General features: G+C 37.6%; 2 protein-coding genes across 4 annotated transcripts; both read left to right on the top strand.

The window, feature by feature from the left end:
• The first annotated feature begins 2,554 nt into the window (after positions 1 to 2,554).
• Positions 2,555 to 13,439, top strand: LOC140786425 (probable histidine kinase 5). Of its 2 annotated transcripts, XM_073134844.1 has the most exons (15): positions 3,642 to 3,775; positions 4,563 to 4,635; positions 4,930 to 5,214; positions 5,472 to 5,924; positions 6,499 to 6,777; positions 8,108 to 8,274; positions 8,382 to 8,594; positions 8,670 to 8,856; positions 9,093 to 9,144; positions 9,272 to 9,501; positions 9,606 to 9,704; positions 9,848 to 10,506; positions 11,019 to 11,522; positions 11,914 to 12,347; positions 13,123 to 13,439. In XM_073134844.1, exons 3-14 carry the CDS (start codon positions 5,149 to 5,151, stop codon positions 12,179 to 12,181), a joined length of 3,177 nt encoding a protein of 1,058 aa, XP_072990945.1. In that variant the 5' UTR covers positions 3,642 to 3,775; positions 4,563 to 4,635; positions 4,930 to 5,148; the 3' UTR covers positions 12,182 to 12,347; positions 13,123 to 13,439. The 2 variants fall into 2 exon arrangements, with proteins under 2 accessions (XP_072990944.1, XP_072990945.1); XM_073134843.1 differs by lacking the exon at positions 4,563 to 4,635 and having other exon boundaries at positions 2,555 to 3,775.
• A 1,015-nt stretch (positions 13,440 to 14,454) lies between these two features.
• LOC140787433 (CASP-like protein 2B1) lies at positions 14,455 to 17,615 on the top strand. 2 transcript variants are annotated; one of them, XM_073136348.1, is made up of 4 exons: positions 14,455 to 14,567; positions 15,774 to 16,003; positions 16,165 to 16,297; positions 17,259 to 17,615. In XM_073136348.1, exons 2-4 carry the CDS (start codon positions 15,780 to 15,782, stop codon positions 17,508 to 17,510), a joined length of 609 nt encoding a protein of 202 aa, XP_072992449.1. In that variant the 5' UTR covers positions 14,455 to 14,567; positions 15,774 to 15,779; the 3' UTR covers positions 17,511 to 17,615. The 2 variants fall into 2 exon arrangements, with proteins under 2 accessions (XP_072992449.1, XP_072992448.1); XM_073136347.1 differs by lacking the exon at positions 14,455 to 14,567 and having other exon boundaries at positions 15,651 to 16,003.
• The last annotated feature ends 239 nt before the right edge of the window (positions 17,616 to 17,854 follow it).

The raw sequence follows: 17,854 nt of genomic DNA on the forward strand, positions 1-17,854 counted from the left end.
TATGAATCCTACTCGCTGAGCTGTGTGCTCACCACCTCTTGGTGGCAACATTTCAGAGCTAGGGGACGCGGGTGTGGGTAGCAAGGAGTAGCTGTCTTTTTATTTCAGTATGTCTATTAGTTGTATTGAGCCCTTGCGAGGGCGTTATGATTGACGTTGTATTTTGAAATTTAGAGTTGTATTTTGGATGTGTATCTTGAAGGTTTGTTGTGGCATGTGGAACTTGTATCCAGACTCGTATGGTTGAGTTTACTTATTGTATGAATTTGTACTGCTATGTGCCTTGTGAAATCCTATTACTGACAAGTCATGTGATGCACTACGTAGGGGGATTTATCCACGCGGTTTACACGTGTATTTGAAGGTTTGGATGTTTCACAAGCGTTGGGAACTAGCGACTTTTCCTTACTTGAGTTACCATCATCAACAACACCTACCGGAAAGTTGGTAGCTAAAGCTAGGAATCATTAATCATTGGCACTAAGGACGATGAACGACAAGGAAGAGATCGAGAAGAATTATGCGAAAGGAACCAAGTGTCTATCCTAATTTGAATTACCAACCATGCTTACGGGAAGGTTGGTAGTTCAAACTGGGATAAACAATCAGTCAGTGACACTCAACTCGACGATGGTCGAGGAAGATAAGGCGTAGACCAACGACTTCCCTTCGACGACGACAACACCTTGAGGACAAGGTGAAGGAAGCGTGGTAGATTGTTACAGTTCGACCATGATCAAGCTAAAGTGAGGAGTGCGGAAAAATAGGTTCATGACTGTGGTTTACAATAAGGATTCTGCATTTTATTTGTTTATATTTTTGCTTAGTGTTTAGTAAGTCAATTTTAACCAATCAGACGCAAGGGTCTAACTCGTATTTTGCATTTGATTGTTAGGAGCTAGTTGGACCCGAGCTCATCGGGCAAGGGTCAACCGAGTCAAATCTAATAATCGAGTCGAATCAAGTTAGTCAATGAAGTCTATAATTTGATTAGGATAGCCAGGTAGAAGAAATGTGGCATGCAACTTATTAGATCACAATTAGATGAATGTATAATGTTCTTGCATTAGGAGTAGTTGCTAATTAGCTGCTACCAACCCTAGCTCAACCCAACCACCACCACCATCACTAAGCGCTACCACCACCCTTCCACCTCCATGCATGGGCACCCTCTCGAGCCAATCGAGAGTATGGCTGTCAAAAAAGCTCGCCAACTCGCGAGGCTCGTGAGCTCGGCTCGAGCTCTAAATGAGCCAAGACGAGCTGGAGTCAGCTCGCTCGAGCTTGGCTCGAATATACAATGTGAGATGACAATATATATCAAAATAAAAGTATAAATGGCATATAGCATAGTTGGTTAAAACAGCTCTTATTAACTCAACTGTCTAGGGTTCAAATCCTCTCTTATACCATTTATTCTCTATTTTTTCCATATAGTCTCTTAGATGTTTAGTCCCAAATCGGAAATTGAATGGTATGGATATGCCTTTATAGGTACCATTCCCTCTAAATGCAAGAAATTTAGTTGTTGTATTAGCCTAATATAACAATCAAATTTTGGAAGCCCATTGAGCCCACAAGCTGTCGAGCCGAACTCGAGCCTCATTGAGTTCGAGCCGAGCTAAGATTTTTCACACTGAGCCGAGCTGAGCCCAGCTCACTCAAGCTCAGCTTGTTTACACCCCTAACTGTGGAAGTATTCATAATGATTGCACCTTCGGGATCGGACTGGTATAGATCAAGCTTGACTCGAAATTTTTTTCAGAGTATATTTTAAAAATCAAGCTCAACTCACTTGAGCCGAGTGATCCATTTGATTTTTCCAACTAGGTTGTCAGGAGGCAAGAGATAGTAGATAGCTGGAGTTAAATGTCGTAAAAAATAAACAACAGAGGATGAGGTAAGTATAAAGATTAAAATTAATTATCAATGCTATTTGGTGGAACCAATCATCTGTGAACAGACAGAGAGATAGAAATCCTACAATTTTTCTTTCCTGAAGATTTTTTATTTTTTTTAAAGGCTCCTGACCAACAGTGTGCGCTACATATACATAGTGAACAAAGACCAGGAGAGAGTTTTTGGACCACTGGAAATAGTAAAACACCAATTACTCTTTCAGTCTTTGCCAGAGAAAAAATAGCAGCAGCTCTTACCACTGTTAATATGCTTTACATCCATGAGCTATAACCTCTAGCTCTAACTATTTAATGCTTCTCCTGTCCACTCTTTTATTTTTTGGTGGCTGTCCTCTGAAAAGAAACACATTGCAGAGAGAGAGAGAGAGAGAGAGAGAGAGAGAGAGAGAGAGAGAGTAGAACAGTGTGTGTCCCTAATTGAGCTCTCTCTTCTTTCCATTTTGTTTTAATTCCAAATTATGTTTGCCATTAAACAATCCATATATCCCTGAGAATGGCCAATTGTGAGGTCCCTTTCAACTCAACCAAAGCAAAAGGGGGGACTGTGAGAGTAAAAGAAAGGAGAAAAAAAGACAACAATAGAAGCAAACAAATAACATTTTATCACTTGGTGACTCCTACTCTTCCCAATTTTCCACCACACTCTCTCTGTGTCTCTCTCTCTCTCTCTCTCTCTCTCTCTCTCTCTCTCTCTCTCTCTCTCTCACAAACTCCCTGCAAACAGATGTGTTGTTGTGTTTTACTTTCCCACACTTGTAACTTGTTAGAAAGTGCTGGAAATGGTGGTGTTGTCAATACTTCCAACCTTTAACTCTTTTACTCAAAACTTTTTATCAGTAGCCTTCCTTACCAACACCCACCAGAGATGATGAGATAATGATATCTGCTGCACCCGATATCAAATGCTCCATACCAACCCACATCTTGGACGAGAGAGAGAAAGAGAGAGAAGCTTTGTTTTTTATTTTTATTTTTATTTTTATTTTTATTTTTTTTCTTTTTTTTTTGTTCCCTTTTGCCGGTGATCAGTGATTCCAGCTCAGATTGAGAAAGAAACCAAACTGGATCTCTCTGGGATTTCCTTATACTATTGAAGTTTTGTATTAGATTGGAGTTTTAAAAGGCATAAGCTTGATTGTTTAGGGGCTGGGCACGGATAAGGGGAGGAGTTAGTTGAAGTAGAGGAGGAGAAAGAGGAGGGGGGCTGTCCTCCCTGTGATGAAATCCCTGCGATCTCTGTGCTTCTCTCAAGTGGGTTCTCGAAAAAGGTATGGTTTTGATTAGTTCTTGGGCTGGTGACAGTTGAAAGAGGGGACGAAAGAGTAGGAGATATGGTGGGTAGCCCAAAGAAGAGTGGAAGAACAAGGGCCTTCTGATCTCCCATTTGATGGTTTCTAATTTGGATTACGGAAACAGCCAATTGGGTCTCTCTCAAGATCTCTTCTTGCATCTTCTAGTGCCCTCAGGTTTTGGTCTCTTGGGGTCTTTGGTGTTTGATGAAATCTCTGGGCATTGCGAGCCTTCTCTGCAGACTTCGTCAAGCCTTTCTGAAACTATTAAGGTGGGTTTTGCTTAGGATGGCTCGGAATGGGGTCTTGAGTTCTTCCAGTGATGGGTCAAGAGTTGCGCAATGCGATGGTTGTCGAAGGTGGAAGTCCAGGCTTCTGCTTCTGTGTTTCTTGGGTGGTGTTCTCGCCTCCATTTGGTTATTCGCAGGTTTTAGGGAGTGCCAATCTTGGGTTAGGAAAGAGAAGGTTAGAGATTTGTGGGAAGAGAGAGCTCAAGTACTGCTAGAACAGTTCAATCTGAGCAAGGACCAACTTCAGGCTTTGGGGTGGCTTTTGTCATCATCAGAGGTACTGCTCTCTTATGATATCTTTAGTATCTTTGAATTTAAGGATTTGATTTATGATGTTAAATCTATAATAGCTCTTTCTCTGATTCGATCTGGTTTGGTGCTTTTGGTTTTGATTTAATATGCAATAGTTTGGTGCTAATGATCTTATTTTTGTTCTTTTCCTTCTTTTATGTTATGTTTGACACACGTAGTGCAGATCTACCAATAGGACTGTTTATATGCATGACCACTTGGTCTTTCCTTTAGCTCTTGATTGGTTTGTGGGTCAATGACTTCTAGAAAAGTTGAAACTTCAGAAACTGTAATTTAGTTCTGCGTGAGAATGTAGATTTGCTTGACAAGAAGGAAGCTATCAGTCTAGGACCTAAGGTCAAAGCATGAAGTGCAAATGGTATAAATAAGGAATATTTATACCATGATGAATTGCACATTAACTTGCATTTGCATCTGGGTAGCACTGTTCTAAGGACTTGAGGAAAATAAATTGTAAAATAACCTTTTGAAGTTGAATTAGAAAATGTTATCAAGCACATGTGAAATTGATCTATTTCATATATATGGAAGGGAGCATCATAGAATATCCTTCAACAGGTGTGCGCTTAAATCAGATATAGAAAGATATATTGCTCATGGTAAGAATAACTTGAGTTAGACAGCTTCTATTTATCATGATTGTTATTATGATATGATAGTTAAGGCTTTGGCTAACTTATCTTATCCATTCAGACAGTATATGCATATATAGTTATTTCAGTACAATAACAACTATTTAATGCTTGGAGCAGAGTCGTTGTGCATTCCTTGGTTACACAATGTGCTTTACCAAGTGTTCAGAAGTACTGTTCATCTCAATAATTGGTGAGACTTGAACAGAGAACTCCTGCTTTTATGCCATGTTAAATTACCTATTTATCACTAATGTTATTTTGGATAAAAGTAGTAATAAACATTCATTGGTTCAGCCAATTTATACTCATGAATATTGATGCATGCAGCTTGGAGTGTGAGCTGTAACAACTTCTAGCTTAATTTATACTATAAGCATATAATTTAATTTGCTAAATCTTATAGAATCTTCATTGTTTCTTAGAAAAATTGAGTGCCCCTTTCTAGTTGTCTATTCAAACATCAGTCTATTCTTCTACGATGCAGAGAGTGCCTTCTGCATGTATCGAGACTTCTGTATCTGTGCGTGGCAGAGAAATTTGTGGTGGCCTCTCGAGTGTCCTCAAAGCAATATGTTCTGAGGGGAATCAATCCGGTGGTGAGCAGGATTGGGTGAGGAATAATGCAGTTCTTCAAGGTCATTGTCCAGTTCAAGATAAGTGCATTCAATTGAAGCCTATAGATGCATCTCCTCAGAATAAATATATGCCAGATATAATTCAGCAAGATATCAGATCTTCCTCCACGAAAAAAGATCTAATGCATGTAAAGGTCAGTATATCAGGCCTCTCAGATCTTTACATTTTTGCTTCTTACTTTTTCAATAATGTTTTAGTAATCCTTTGTTTCTACTTTCTTTCCAAAATATATGCACAGGAAGCAACATACTCTTTTCTGTCCATATTCACAGTGCATTGGCCTGTGCATATATCCTGGGGCCGTAGTCAAACCTTTGGGGATTATATTTGGTTAGAAATTGTGTTTCTTGACTGATGAAATGAACATTTATCTTTCTTTTTATTGTGTAGGAATGTGAAAATATGTCACAAGCAGGAAAATCTGTAAACAGTGTGAAAAAGTATCAAGAACAAGTCTGGGAGATTCCATTAGGGATACTTTGGTGGATCTTGGTGGGAATGTTTGTATTTTTTAAAGGTTTCAGCATTGGTAGATTATGGAAATCCTCAAACCAACAAACTCAAACAAAGCACTTGCCACCACCGAATCTGAAGAGTGGTGGAAAATGGAGGAAGAAAATCCTACTTTTGGGGGTTTTACTTGGGATCTTGGTGTCAATATGGATATTCTTGAGCATGAAAGCGGATATTATTGCAAGGAGAAAAGAGACAATTGCTAACATGTGCGATGAGAGAGCTAGGATGCTACAGGATCAGTTTAATGTCAGCATGAATCATGTACATGCTTTGGCTATCCTGGTCTCAACTTTTCACCATATGAAGAATCCTTCTGCCATTGATCAGGTAGTACTGCATGCATTTTTATCTCAGATTTGTACATGTAATGTTATCAACAGAGAGTCACAAATATTTGGATGCAGCATGATCAAAGCATGAGTATTATTCAGACATTTTTCACGTACATATTTTACAGTTTTACTAGATCTAAAGCGTTAATTATTTGAATCTGAGGTAAGAATTAAATTTTTTCATATCAGCCCATTTCAACTCTGCTATGCTCTATGCATGCTGTAGCATATTAGAGTGTGTGTGATCAGCAAAAGATCTAATTATAGAATTAAGATGGCCATGAAATTCATTGTCTTTACAGTTTAGTTTAGAGTCTTCAGACAGCCTTCATTTTGCATCTTCTCAATAAATATGTTCCTAATGCTTTTAGAGTTTTGCTACTTTCCATACAACATTGCTGTTGAAGACCAGTATAACATTTCCCAAAGATAAATTCAAGATTTTCTTGTATGTTATGGTAGAGAGCATGTTAATGTTATGGCGACGGAACCATATCAAATGTCACATTTAGTTTTGGTGAATTGAAGGATACAAAGTTAGCATAACTTTCCTATTACTGTTCTGGCAGAAAACATTTGCAGAATACACAGCAAGAACAGCATTTGAAAGGCCATTGACAAGTGGTGTTGCCTATGCTTTGAAAGTACTACACTCACAGAGAGAGCAATTTGAGCAGCAGCATGGATGGAAGATAAAAAAGATGGAGACTGAGGACCATTCACCCGTTCAAGATGATTACAATTCTGAAATGCTTGATCCATCACCTGTTCAAGATGAATATGCACCAGTTATATTCTCCCAGGAAACTGTATCTCACATTGTCTCCGTAGATATGATGTCTGGGAAGGTGAAATAATATATTTGAACCTTTCTCATTCAAGTAGGCCCAAGCTTCATAGTATTATTACTCGTTTTAAAAATCAATGCTGATAAGCTAGTTCCCTACTCAAAAACATCTTTAAAATTATGTGATTGTGATTTTGTTCGTTGAGACTAAACTATATCTTCATTGCATATAGCATATGTATGCTCTTTTCGTGATGCTGCTTTACAGAACCTGGGTTATCTCATATAACTAGTCAATCTAAGTTAATTGCCACCAACTCTTCTGTCACAAATTGACTGAGTTCCCTAGTAATCTATGTTGAATATCGTCATTTTTTATTCTCTCCTCTTTCCTTATTAAGAACTGAGCTTGCATGGAACATTCTCAAATAAAGTTACTTTGTAAGAAAATAAGTTTATATGTTTGTGAATAAACTGCAAACTAGTAGAACTTTGTTTTGTTGAGTTAAATGCTGGGTCAGAGAAAAATGTCTATTTCACAAGGAAATTTTTGTTACCATACAAGATACTGTCTAAAGGACTTTAACTAGTAGAACTTTGTTTTGTTGTTAAATGCTGGGTCAGAGAAAAATGTCTTTCATTATTTGAAAGTTCTTTTCCATTTCTCAAGGAACTAACATTCCAACATCCACAGAAAATAACTCTCACAAAAGTAAACAAATCATCCATAGAAGAGGCTCGAGATTCAAGCATAATCTGAAAATTGAAAACTATGGCTTATATAGTTATATCTTAAAAGCTAAGTCAAGTCCACCCATCTAAACTGTTATTCTATGACTGATGGTCAGATGTATGTTGGCATCATTTTATAAACTCATAGCTGTTACTTTTCCCAAGAGTTTACATTTTTTACACTTCTTCATCAACCTAACCTGTTTGACCTATCTTTCTTAGATTTGCTAAATTATAAAATCCTTCTCGGCGGCCTGCAATGAGCTTGACTTAGCATGAAATAGAAACACTTCTTTATTGGAGTTGGATATATCTTCATATGATCAGGATATAATGGGTGATTTGTTAGAAAATGATTAAGATGCGAATGATTGCCCATAGAGTGATTCTAGGAATAATCGAGGTGCTTCAGATATCAACTTGCAAAAGTGAGAAGTCCTTAGTGGAACAGACACATACTAGTTTTGAAAAGATCACCACAATCTGGTGTTAGTGCGCCCTAGTGAGTTATATGCGCATTGTTAGTAGGTAATTTTTGTGTTGCAGTTGCTTAATTTGCTTTGCTTTGCTTATCTAATGATTCTAAACATGCATGAATGCCCAATTTTTATGCGTTGATATCCAGATATTAATTACATGTGCTATTTTTCCATACTCAGGAAGATCGCGATAACATATTACGAGCTCGATCAACAGGAAAAGGGGTTCTAACCTCCCCTTTTAATCTTTTGAAATCCAATCACCTTGGTGTGGTGCTGACATTTGCTGTATATAATTCTGACTTTCCAATTGCTACACCAGAAGAACGGATTGAAGCTACAATAGGGTAATTAACTTTCATCAATGCACTGCCAGGTGCATCTTCTTTTTCTAACCATAGGAAGGAGAGCAATATTCTTCTCATCTTTAACTTTCAACTGTCGCTGTGGACAGATATCTTGGTGCATCATTTGATGTCCCATCTTTGGTGGAGAAACTCCTGCAGCAGCTTGCTAGCAAACAAACAATAGTTGTCAATGTATATGACACCACTAATTCTTCCGCTCCTATTAGAATGTATGGCCCTGATGCCACCAACTCCAGCTACCTGCATATTAGTAATGTGGATTTTGGGGATCCAATGCGTAAACATGAAATGCATTGCAGGTAAGCAGTTTCACCACAAGCCTATAAAGAACAGTAATTTGAGAGCGTTTTCCTAATCTGTTCGCCACGATTCAGATTCAAACATGAACCCTCGCTACCATGGTCAGCAATTACAACATCACTAGGGGTTGCAGTGATTGTATTGCTTGTAAGCCACATATTTTATGCAGCTCTAAACCGTATCGAGAAGGTGGAAGATGATTACCATAAAATGAGAGAACTAAAAGTGCGAGCAGAAGCTGCTGATGTAGCAAAATCACAGGTTCTCTCTCATCCCATTGGAAATTATATACACATGTTTATGATTTTTTTAGGTCCTTTTTCTCATTTCCTACTTCAAGATCTAAAATATAAATTCATGAAAAAACTATGCGGCATATGTTTTCCCTCCTTTTTCTTCCTATTCTGATTAGGTTTGTATCTTTATTATGTATATATGCACTTGTGTTGTTTTAGTTAATGTTTCCCTAACTAATTTGTTGCTATTGTCAAATGTAGTTTCTGGCAACAGTATCCCATGAAATCAGAACTCCAATGAATGGTGTCTTAGGTTTGTGAAATGTTTGGATCATTTTATTGAGTCTGCATATTATCAGTTAAACAGAGTTACTTTTCCATGTTTTTCTATAGAACCCGAATTTAACGAAGAGAATGTATGCTTTTGTTTTGCCATCCAGGTATGTTGCAGATGCTAATGGACACAGAGCTTGATGCAACTCAGCAAGATTTTGCAATGACCGCTCAAGCAAGTGGAAAGGCTCTGATAACTCTGATAAATGAGGTCCTTGATCAGGCTAAGATAGAATCAGGAAGGCTCGAGTTAGAGGCTGTACCTTTTGATGTTCATGATGTTTTGGACAACGTGCTTTCTCTGTTCTCTGACAAGGCACAGGTCAAAGGCATAGAGGTGATAACCAAGTTGAACATTTGAATTCCTTGATTTTCATTTTACACTGATATTTTTGCTGATACATTGTTTACTGTTTGCATCTATTCCTTTTCTGGGGATAGTTGGCTGTATATGTATCTGATCAAGTTCCAGATGTTCTAGTTGGGGATCCAGGGCGACTCCGGCAGATCATCACAAATCTTGTTGGAAATTCGGTGAAGGTCTGTTTGATTAGCATAATTTTGCTCATTTTTCAGACTGAGCAGTGCTTGCAAAAATTACTTGTTTAGCACTACAATTCAAGAAAATATTCGTTCCTATTAGTATATAACTTCATAGTTCATTTTGCTTCACAAAATTGCAGTTCACAGAAGGAGGACATATTTATATCTCAGTCCATCTGGTTGAGGAAGTGAAGAGATCATTTAATATCAACAATCAGATATCAAATGAGACCTCTGAGGTACCTAAGAATAGCGCAGATACGTCATATAATACACTTAGCGGGTTTCAAGTCATAGATAGATGGAAAAGTTTGGAAAATTTCAGGATGTTCAAGTCTTCAACTGAAGACAGTAATGCAGTTAACTTACTGGTGACAGTTGAAGATACTGGTGTAGGTATACCTGAAGATGCTCAAAGGCGTATTTTCACACCTTTTATGCAAGCTGATAGTTCTACTTCAAGGAAATATGGTGGAACTGGTATAGGCTTGAGTATAAGCAAATGCTTGGTGGACCTAATGAGAGGGGAAATTGGTTTTGTGAGCAGGTCTGGAATTGGTAGTACATTTTCTTTCACTGCTACCTTCACAGGAGGAAGAAAGAACACAGGGGATATTAAAAGGTGTCATTCTGATCCACAAGTCCCAGATTTTCAAGGAATGAGAGCGCTAATTATTGATGGAAGAAGCATTCGTGCTGAGGTTACAAAGTATCACCTGCAAAGATTAGGAGTGCAAGCTGACATCGCCATTAACCCAGAAACGGCACTTACTGCTATACTGGAAGCATGCTCTCCAAGGTATTCTTTCTCTGAACCAATTTTACAGAACAATCAACAAACTAGTAATTATGTTTGTTAATATATCATTTTTAAAGTCCAATTACCTGATTTATGCTGCTTGTTAATGGTTAGTTGTATTTCTGATAAAAGTTGGTCATATGAAGTTTTATCCATTTCCTTTGTCTTCTGATAAATGTTGGTCATATGAAGTTTTATTCGTTTTCCTTTGTCTTCCTAAGATTTTATTAGGCTGCCTTGCCACATAAATGGTAAAATGTTTTGTGCTTTCATCTTCCTCTAACTATTTAGCTGCCAAATGTTCCCCTGCTATAGAACTTTGTTTTTGAGGTAATAGATAACATGAAATTGCAATTTGTATGAATCAGGACTTTCAAATAAAACAACACCAAAATCAACCTAAGCTAATCCATGAGAGCCCTGCAGATGATACCACGCTCTGAATCTGTATTGACTTCTGGGACCATTTTGTTAATCCTCATTTATTTTACTTTTCTATGCTCCTTGTCCAGTGGGACGAGAAAATTGGACATGGTGCTTGTTGACAAAGAAGCTTGGGGTGAGGGGTCAGGTCTTGCATTTCCCTGCCTGCTTGTAGATGTACAACAAAGTGGTACAATTAAACCTCACCAGAGCAATCCAAAGATGTTTCTATTGGCAACTTCTCTAAGCCCTGCTGAAGTAGATGATTCGAAATCAGTGGGATATACTGATAGCATAAGAAAACCCCTTCGTCTTAGTATGATGGCTGCTTGCTTTCGGAAAGCTCTTGGCATAGGAAGTACGAGGCAGCAGCTTAAAGGACAGCCTGTAGCACTTCGAACCCTTCTAAGAGGAAGACAGATTTTAGTTGTTGATGATAATGCTGTCAACCGTAAAGTTGCTGCTGGTGCTTTGAAGAAATTTGGAGCAATAGTTACTTGTGCGGATTGCGGAAAGGATGCAATTGCAATGCTCCAGCCTCCTCACAAGTTTGATGCATGCTTTATGGACGTTCAAATGCCCGAGATGGATGGGTACTCTTCTTTTCCTTCCGCACTTTTTGGATAGTTTCAGTACCTGCATTCCGTTGCACAAATATTTTTACACTTTGAGTGAATGGTATGATTCAGTTATTTCTTTTGTGGACCTGAGTGACATGTCCTGTCAACTTTTGTGGACTTTTCTTTTTTTCTTCTCCTGCAATATAAAATTTATGGCTATTTGCTGAAAGAATCACTTCAGCCAGGCACCTTCTTGAAATTAGATTGACGGATAAGCTCCACACGTCTTATTAGCTAAGCTTATCAGATCACAATTAGAGTAATCTACTATTGTCATAATTGTATGCTGCTCTGTATTCTCTATCGAAAGTATATCCGATTAGTTTTTCTTAAATTCTCCTCATTCGTAAGTACAATTTTGCAGCTTTGAGGCCACAAGGCAAATCCGTTGTATAGAGAGTAAAATCAATGAGAGGATCAAGACAGGAGAAGCAACAGCTGAAATATATGGGCATGTGGCCCATTGGCACATACCAGTGCTAGCTATGACAGCTGACGTAATTCAGGCAACGCATGAAGAATGTTTACGATGCGGCATGGATGATTATGTGTCAAAGCCATTTGAAGAAGAGAAGCTCTATTCCGCGGTGGCACATTTCTTTGACTCCGATATGGCTGATTCAGGGCTATAGGGGATTAGCTTGAGAGGAATGGTTTTGGTTCTCTGCTGGAGCATGTAGACAGCAATGCAGGTTTGGGGAATTGACAAGAGAATGCTGCACCGCTGGAGCATTGGAGCTACACAGCGGCATGGCATCTGAAAATTGGTTAAATTCTTATTGGTTACGTGATAATCTGGTAAGTCAATCATGCATCTATTTTCTCTTGATAACCTAATACACTTGAGTCGCAACCTGCAAGGGCGCATGCTCTCTTAGATAGTAAACTTGAGACTGCTTGAGCTTTTGTTTCAGTAGGGAGAGGGGAGATGAGATGACTTCTTTTCTATATAAGACGTTCTTCACACTATTGGCTTCTGGTATAGATGCTATGTCTTTGTATCCTAGGTAGCTAAGGACCTAATCAGTCTTCTAGAAGTCATACCATCATTAAGCTATAGGTGAATTAGTCAATGAAGTTCCACAGAAAGATTTACTCCAGTGCAATCTTTAACACAGGACCATATGATCACCCGCCTTTAACCATCTAACTTGTCAATAGCACTATCATCTATATGTTTTCTTGACCCGCCCACTCATCCATGAAATAGATAGAAACACTAATAGAGTATATCTCATCCTTATGAGGTAAGTTTATTGGATAATGCTGTTTGCTAATTCCTTTCTGAACTTTAATAATAAAATCTAAGGCATCAAAGAATCAAAAGGAGGAATTCTTTGATCAGAAAAATACTTGAAATCAAAGAAATTGTGGCGGCAAGCGCTTATATCTTTGGACTTTGGATACAAAAGCCATAGTGCAGTTACTGCAGTAGTGCAGTATAAATTATACACTGGAGACTACTGCTTTCTTTAGAACTCCAATCAACCTTTGTTTCATAATGGCAGTGTAACATGTCAATAACAATAAAAGTTACTACATTAACCTTCACTAACTATGCCCCTATATACAGGTACATATGGTCTACTTTGTATAGGAGATCCAGCTGAGATGAACGGTACCTCAAATGGGGCGGTCGCCATTATGTTGTATGATTAATGTAAAGAGGTAAGAAACTATGTTTATTCATTCATATGTTTGAAGTGTGCACTGGAGATAAGTGTAGGGTCTGCAACACACTTGATTTGTCTGAGAGTTGTATATAGACGTGCGAGTTGTAGTTTTCTCCTCAGTATGAAAATGGACTAGGACTTTTCAGATTGTACCCTAAGGTGGACTCTTTTTCAGTTCTATTTGTTGGTGTGCTATGATATTTCTATTCTTTATCTATTGATATTGTAATAGTCCATGAAAAGTTCTTCTATTGTGAAAACTTATATGTACAAATTACTTTGAACATTTTGTCGAAAAGATAATTGCAATACAGAGCTCTCTATTTGAGCATTTTGATTATAAATACAAGTGCAGTCCCCTAATTACTACTCTTTTATCATCCAATTTCTTTTTTTCTCAGTGACCTATTGCTACCAATGCTGAAATTTATGAGGTTGCATCAATGTAATCATGACATGCATCTTTCATTTGGACATATGCTGCTATCAACCACTCTCCAAGTTTGGTTGTGGCAGCTCTTGGATGATGTCTCTTTCTGAATTTGAAGCAAAATACAGTGATTGATGTGATTTTTTTTTTCCTTTCGTTTTTAAGAAAAAAGAACCACTGTTACATACTAGTGTGAATTAATATTTTCTAGTATAAGTGGTAACACACCAACTAATATTACCATCTCGATTGCTTGCATAGAAAATAAACATCCATGTGTACTAATCTTTTTTTTCATCTATAATTTTCGTACGACACCCTCTGTTACCTAAATAAAAATATTTATTCATTTAACTTCTAAATACTCTTGCCTAAAGTACTGTTACAAAATCCAAACTCTTTTAACAATATTTTTCCCATGGTAAATTTAGGACGTTATTTAGAAGAAAAAAAGAACTAGTCCAAGGTTGGAAATATATAATATATATATATATATATATATATATATATATATATATATATATATATATATATATATAAATCTTTATATCGGGAACATAAATTCTAAAGTTTTGGAGTCTTTTTCTTATAAATGCCAAGATCATTATAACGAGTATTGAATATCGAGTGTTGAGACGTGTGAACTGGGATAAATAATTCTTCGATTCCCTTCCAATATCCTCGTGTTCATCTCTCCACCTTACAAGGGGGTGCAAAAATATAACTAGACTTCTTTCCCTTTATATATACTTGGGTACCATCTCTAGACTCTAGGTGTGTTCTTATCTATTGGTAGTGATAATGGTGATAGTCCCAAGGAGTGATCAACCATGGTGGTTGAACAAGTAACATACATGGCCATGCATGGTAATCTTACACAACTCATGCGTATTTATTAGAATGGGCCACATATAGGTGAGTTTTTGACCACTTCTTAATATTTCTTTTACAATTTGATCATTATTGATTCACTTTTTAAGAGTTTACTTAGCTGCCCAACCTGAAGTTATTAAAAAGAAAAATAGTGACAAACAAAGAGCTCAATCTATGCATACTTCATGCTATATTCTCCATTTGCTGGTCCCAAGCAAGATAAAAGATAAAAGAGCATAGTTATGTAATTTGAGAGCCAGAATGAATAACTTTAATAAATAAACACCCAACTCTTGCACTAAAATAGAGAGAACTTGAGGAGGATATAAAAAAAAAAGCAAAAAGGATCCATATAGCTTCTGATGCTCAGTTTGAGCACATGAAATGATTATTTTATTTTGAGAGAAAGAGAGGCATAGGTGTCATGAATCTTAGGATACCCAAAGTCAAAAAATATTAGCGTTAAACAACTTGATCCGGAGAGACATACTTTGATATATAAAACTATAATTTTTTCTTTTCTTTTCTTCTTTCTCCTCTCTTGCTGCTGTCTTTTGACCACCATATAAATTCCTATCTTTTGTTCCAAGATCACTGCATCTCCATGGCATATGTCAATGAGTCCAGACCACTGTGGCCATGTTGCCATATTACACCCACCCATGGGGACTCCATCTGTAATAAATAACAAGGACATAAATGCTCCCCCACTCCTTCCTTGGTTCTAGCACAGACTGCACAGTCCCATAGACAAAGAAAAGTTCATAGTAACTCTCTCTTAGGACAAGGGTTCTTCAATGCCCCCCACCCAGCCTCTCTTTAATGCATAGTGTTTTTGGCAGAGAAAAAAACCATGAGTTTTTGTCCATATCACTACTCTTCCAAATTTAATAAACTGAAATAGATTACAACCCCAAGCTTAATAGTAAAAAGGATCTATTTCGCTATACATATATAAAGTCTCTAATTAAATTACCATTTCATGTGTGACAAAAAAAAATTTCTTAAGACAGACTTAAAAATTCTAAATAAATCGCTGAATAAGATTAGTATTTTATGTCGTTAATTTAAGGATATACATATTGAACTTGTGGGTGTGGTCTATCTTTTTAGAAAATAAATTGTTGAGAGGAACCTCTGCATGTCACCTCCCCAGGCTTATATAAGAAGGGAGTGAGTTAATTGTCCATTGTGTGTTCTCTCTTCTTTTTTATTCTTCTTCTTCTTTTTGTCTTTCTTTTTGGGTAGATTGAGATGAGGCCAGGAGTTGGGGTTAGCCCAGGGAATGTGGCTGTGTACTATGGGGTTGGGAATTTGGGGGCAGTGGAGAGAAAGGTGAAGGTTGTTGAAGTGGTGCTAAGATGCCTCATCTTTGGGCTTGGAGTGCTCTCTGCTGCTCTGGTGGCCTCTGATACCCAAGTCAGGACATTCTTCACCTTGGAGAAGAAGGCCAAGTTCACATCCATGAAGTCTCTGGTGTAAGCTAGCTTGATCTCCTTTTAACCTCTCTTATTTTTCTTCTTCTTCTTCTCCCCCTTTTATCTTGAGAGAGTTTAGTGCTGCTTTTAATTGTTTTGTGTTTTGCTCTGAGTTTAAGAACTTTTATTAATGAACATAAAAGATTTGGTTAAACTTGCAGGTTTCTGGTGACTGCAAATGGGATAGTTGCAGGTTATAGTCTGGTGCAGGGGGTGAGGTGTGTGGTGAGCTTGATGAGAGGGAGTGTGCTCTTCAACAAGCCCTTGGCTTGGGCCATCTTCTCTTGTGATCAGGTATCTCAACTTTTTGTAGGAATAATGGCATGCATGATGGCAACATGACTTCTCTACTATCTCCAACAATTAAAAAGTAAAGGGTGTAAAACACAACAAAATACTTGAAAAAAAGGTAGAGTGTTAAATACAAATATCCCATAAATGAATGTTTGCAGTAATATGACAGCATAGAAAAATGCCAACTTCTTGCTTATGGCATGGTTGTAGACTTGCAAGTGCGTAGCTTTCCAGAGTTCTGTATAGCAGTATAGATAGACTGTTTAGTGGGGCTATAGGATCTGGTATCAGGGACTAATAGCAGATAATCCAAGGAAGTTGGACCTTTGAATCCAGGAATCAAACAAACTTAATAAAAAGATGGCTTAACCAGATAATTCCAAAGTTAGGCAGGCTTTTATCGTAGCATAACAACATTGGTCCACAATTATAAGTTTCCACTGGCCTATATTAGCAGTTGCACTGTCTTTTTGGATCTTTGCCTTTGGTGCTGCTAATGATATGTCCAGCTGCAGCCTGCATTTGTAAACAGAAAATAAAATTAATCCTCCTAGGCATCATAAGCTTCTGTTTGGAGATGTATGAAAAAGGTTTTGATCATTTATGTATACATAGCAAGGTGCTAGAGTTTGTTGGAAAAATTAGTCAATTTCTACAAGCTTTTCTTTGACAGGAAGCACATGGTCTTTGCCTAGTTATTGTCTAATGTCTTTATGGTGTAGGTAATGCACTCAATTGCTAGCTTTTACAAAAGACATCAGCATTTATTTCTTGCAGAGTTAACTTACAGCTATTATGGATAGGGTTAAAGACATTTTACTGTCTTTCTGGCCTGTTTGGCCACTAGGAAATTTTATCCATGCATAAATCCACAGAAGACCCCTCTTTTGTCTACTATCCATGCTTTCTTTATCATACCAACTTACCTGGGATTTTTGTTTACTTATGGTGCTTCTTTTAGGTAATGGCATATTTAACGCTCGCAGCAGTGGCAGCGGCGCTACAGTCAGCGATGATCGGAAAGTTTGGCCAGCCTGAGCTGCAATGGATGAAGATATGCAATCTCTATGGCAAGTATTGTACTCAAGTCGGCGAGGGCATTGCCAGTGCCATGGTGGCTAGCTTTTGCATGGTAACTCTCTCTTGTGTGTCTGCCTTCAACCTCTTTCGCTTGTATGGGAGTAACAAAGGTAAATGTAATGGAAGTTGGTAAATATAGCATGTCACCAAAACTTAGGCTGCTAAGGCCTTCTTGAGTAAATCTGGGCTTTGTAAATGTTCATCATGTGAAAATAAATGTAGTGACATATTTGTGCTATTTTGTGGGCCAAAGAAGGTACTGGAGCTGAAATGTTTTAGTGGTAGGTTACGATTTGAGCTACAGTCTTAAATATTGTGATGTTGCTTGTTAACTAATAGAAATAAATATGATGACCCAAGTTATACTGGTGTGTAGTTTCTATGAAGAATAAATACGAGATACAGTATAGCTATGTTGAGTCATCATATTTATATTAATGAACCCTAACTAGATATATACCCATACCGGTGCATCAA

This window comes from Typha latifolia, chromosome 4 (assembly GCF_019914945.1).
Source record: "Typha latifolia isolate L0001 chromosome 4, TyphaL0001v2, whole genome shotgun sequence".
NCBI lineage: Eukaryota > Viridiplantae > Streptophyta > Magnoliopsida > Poales > Typhaceae > Typha > Typha latifolia.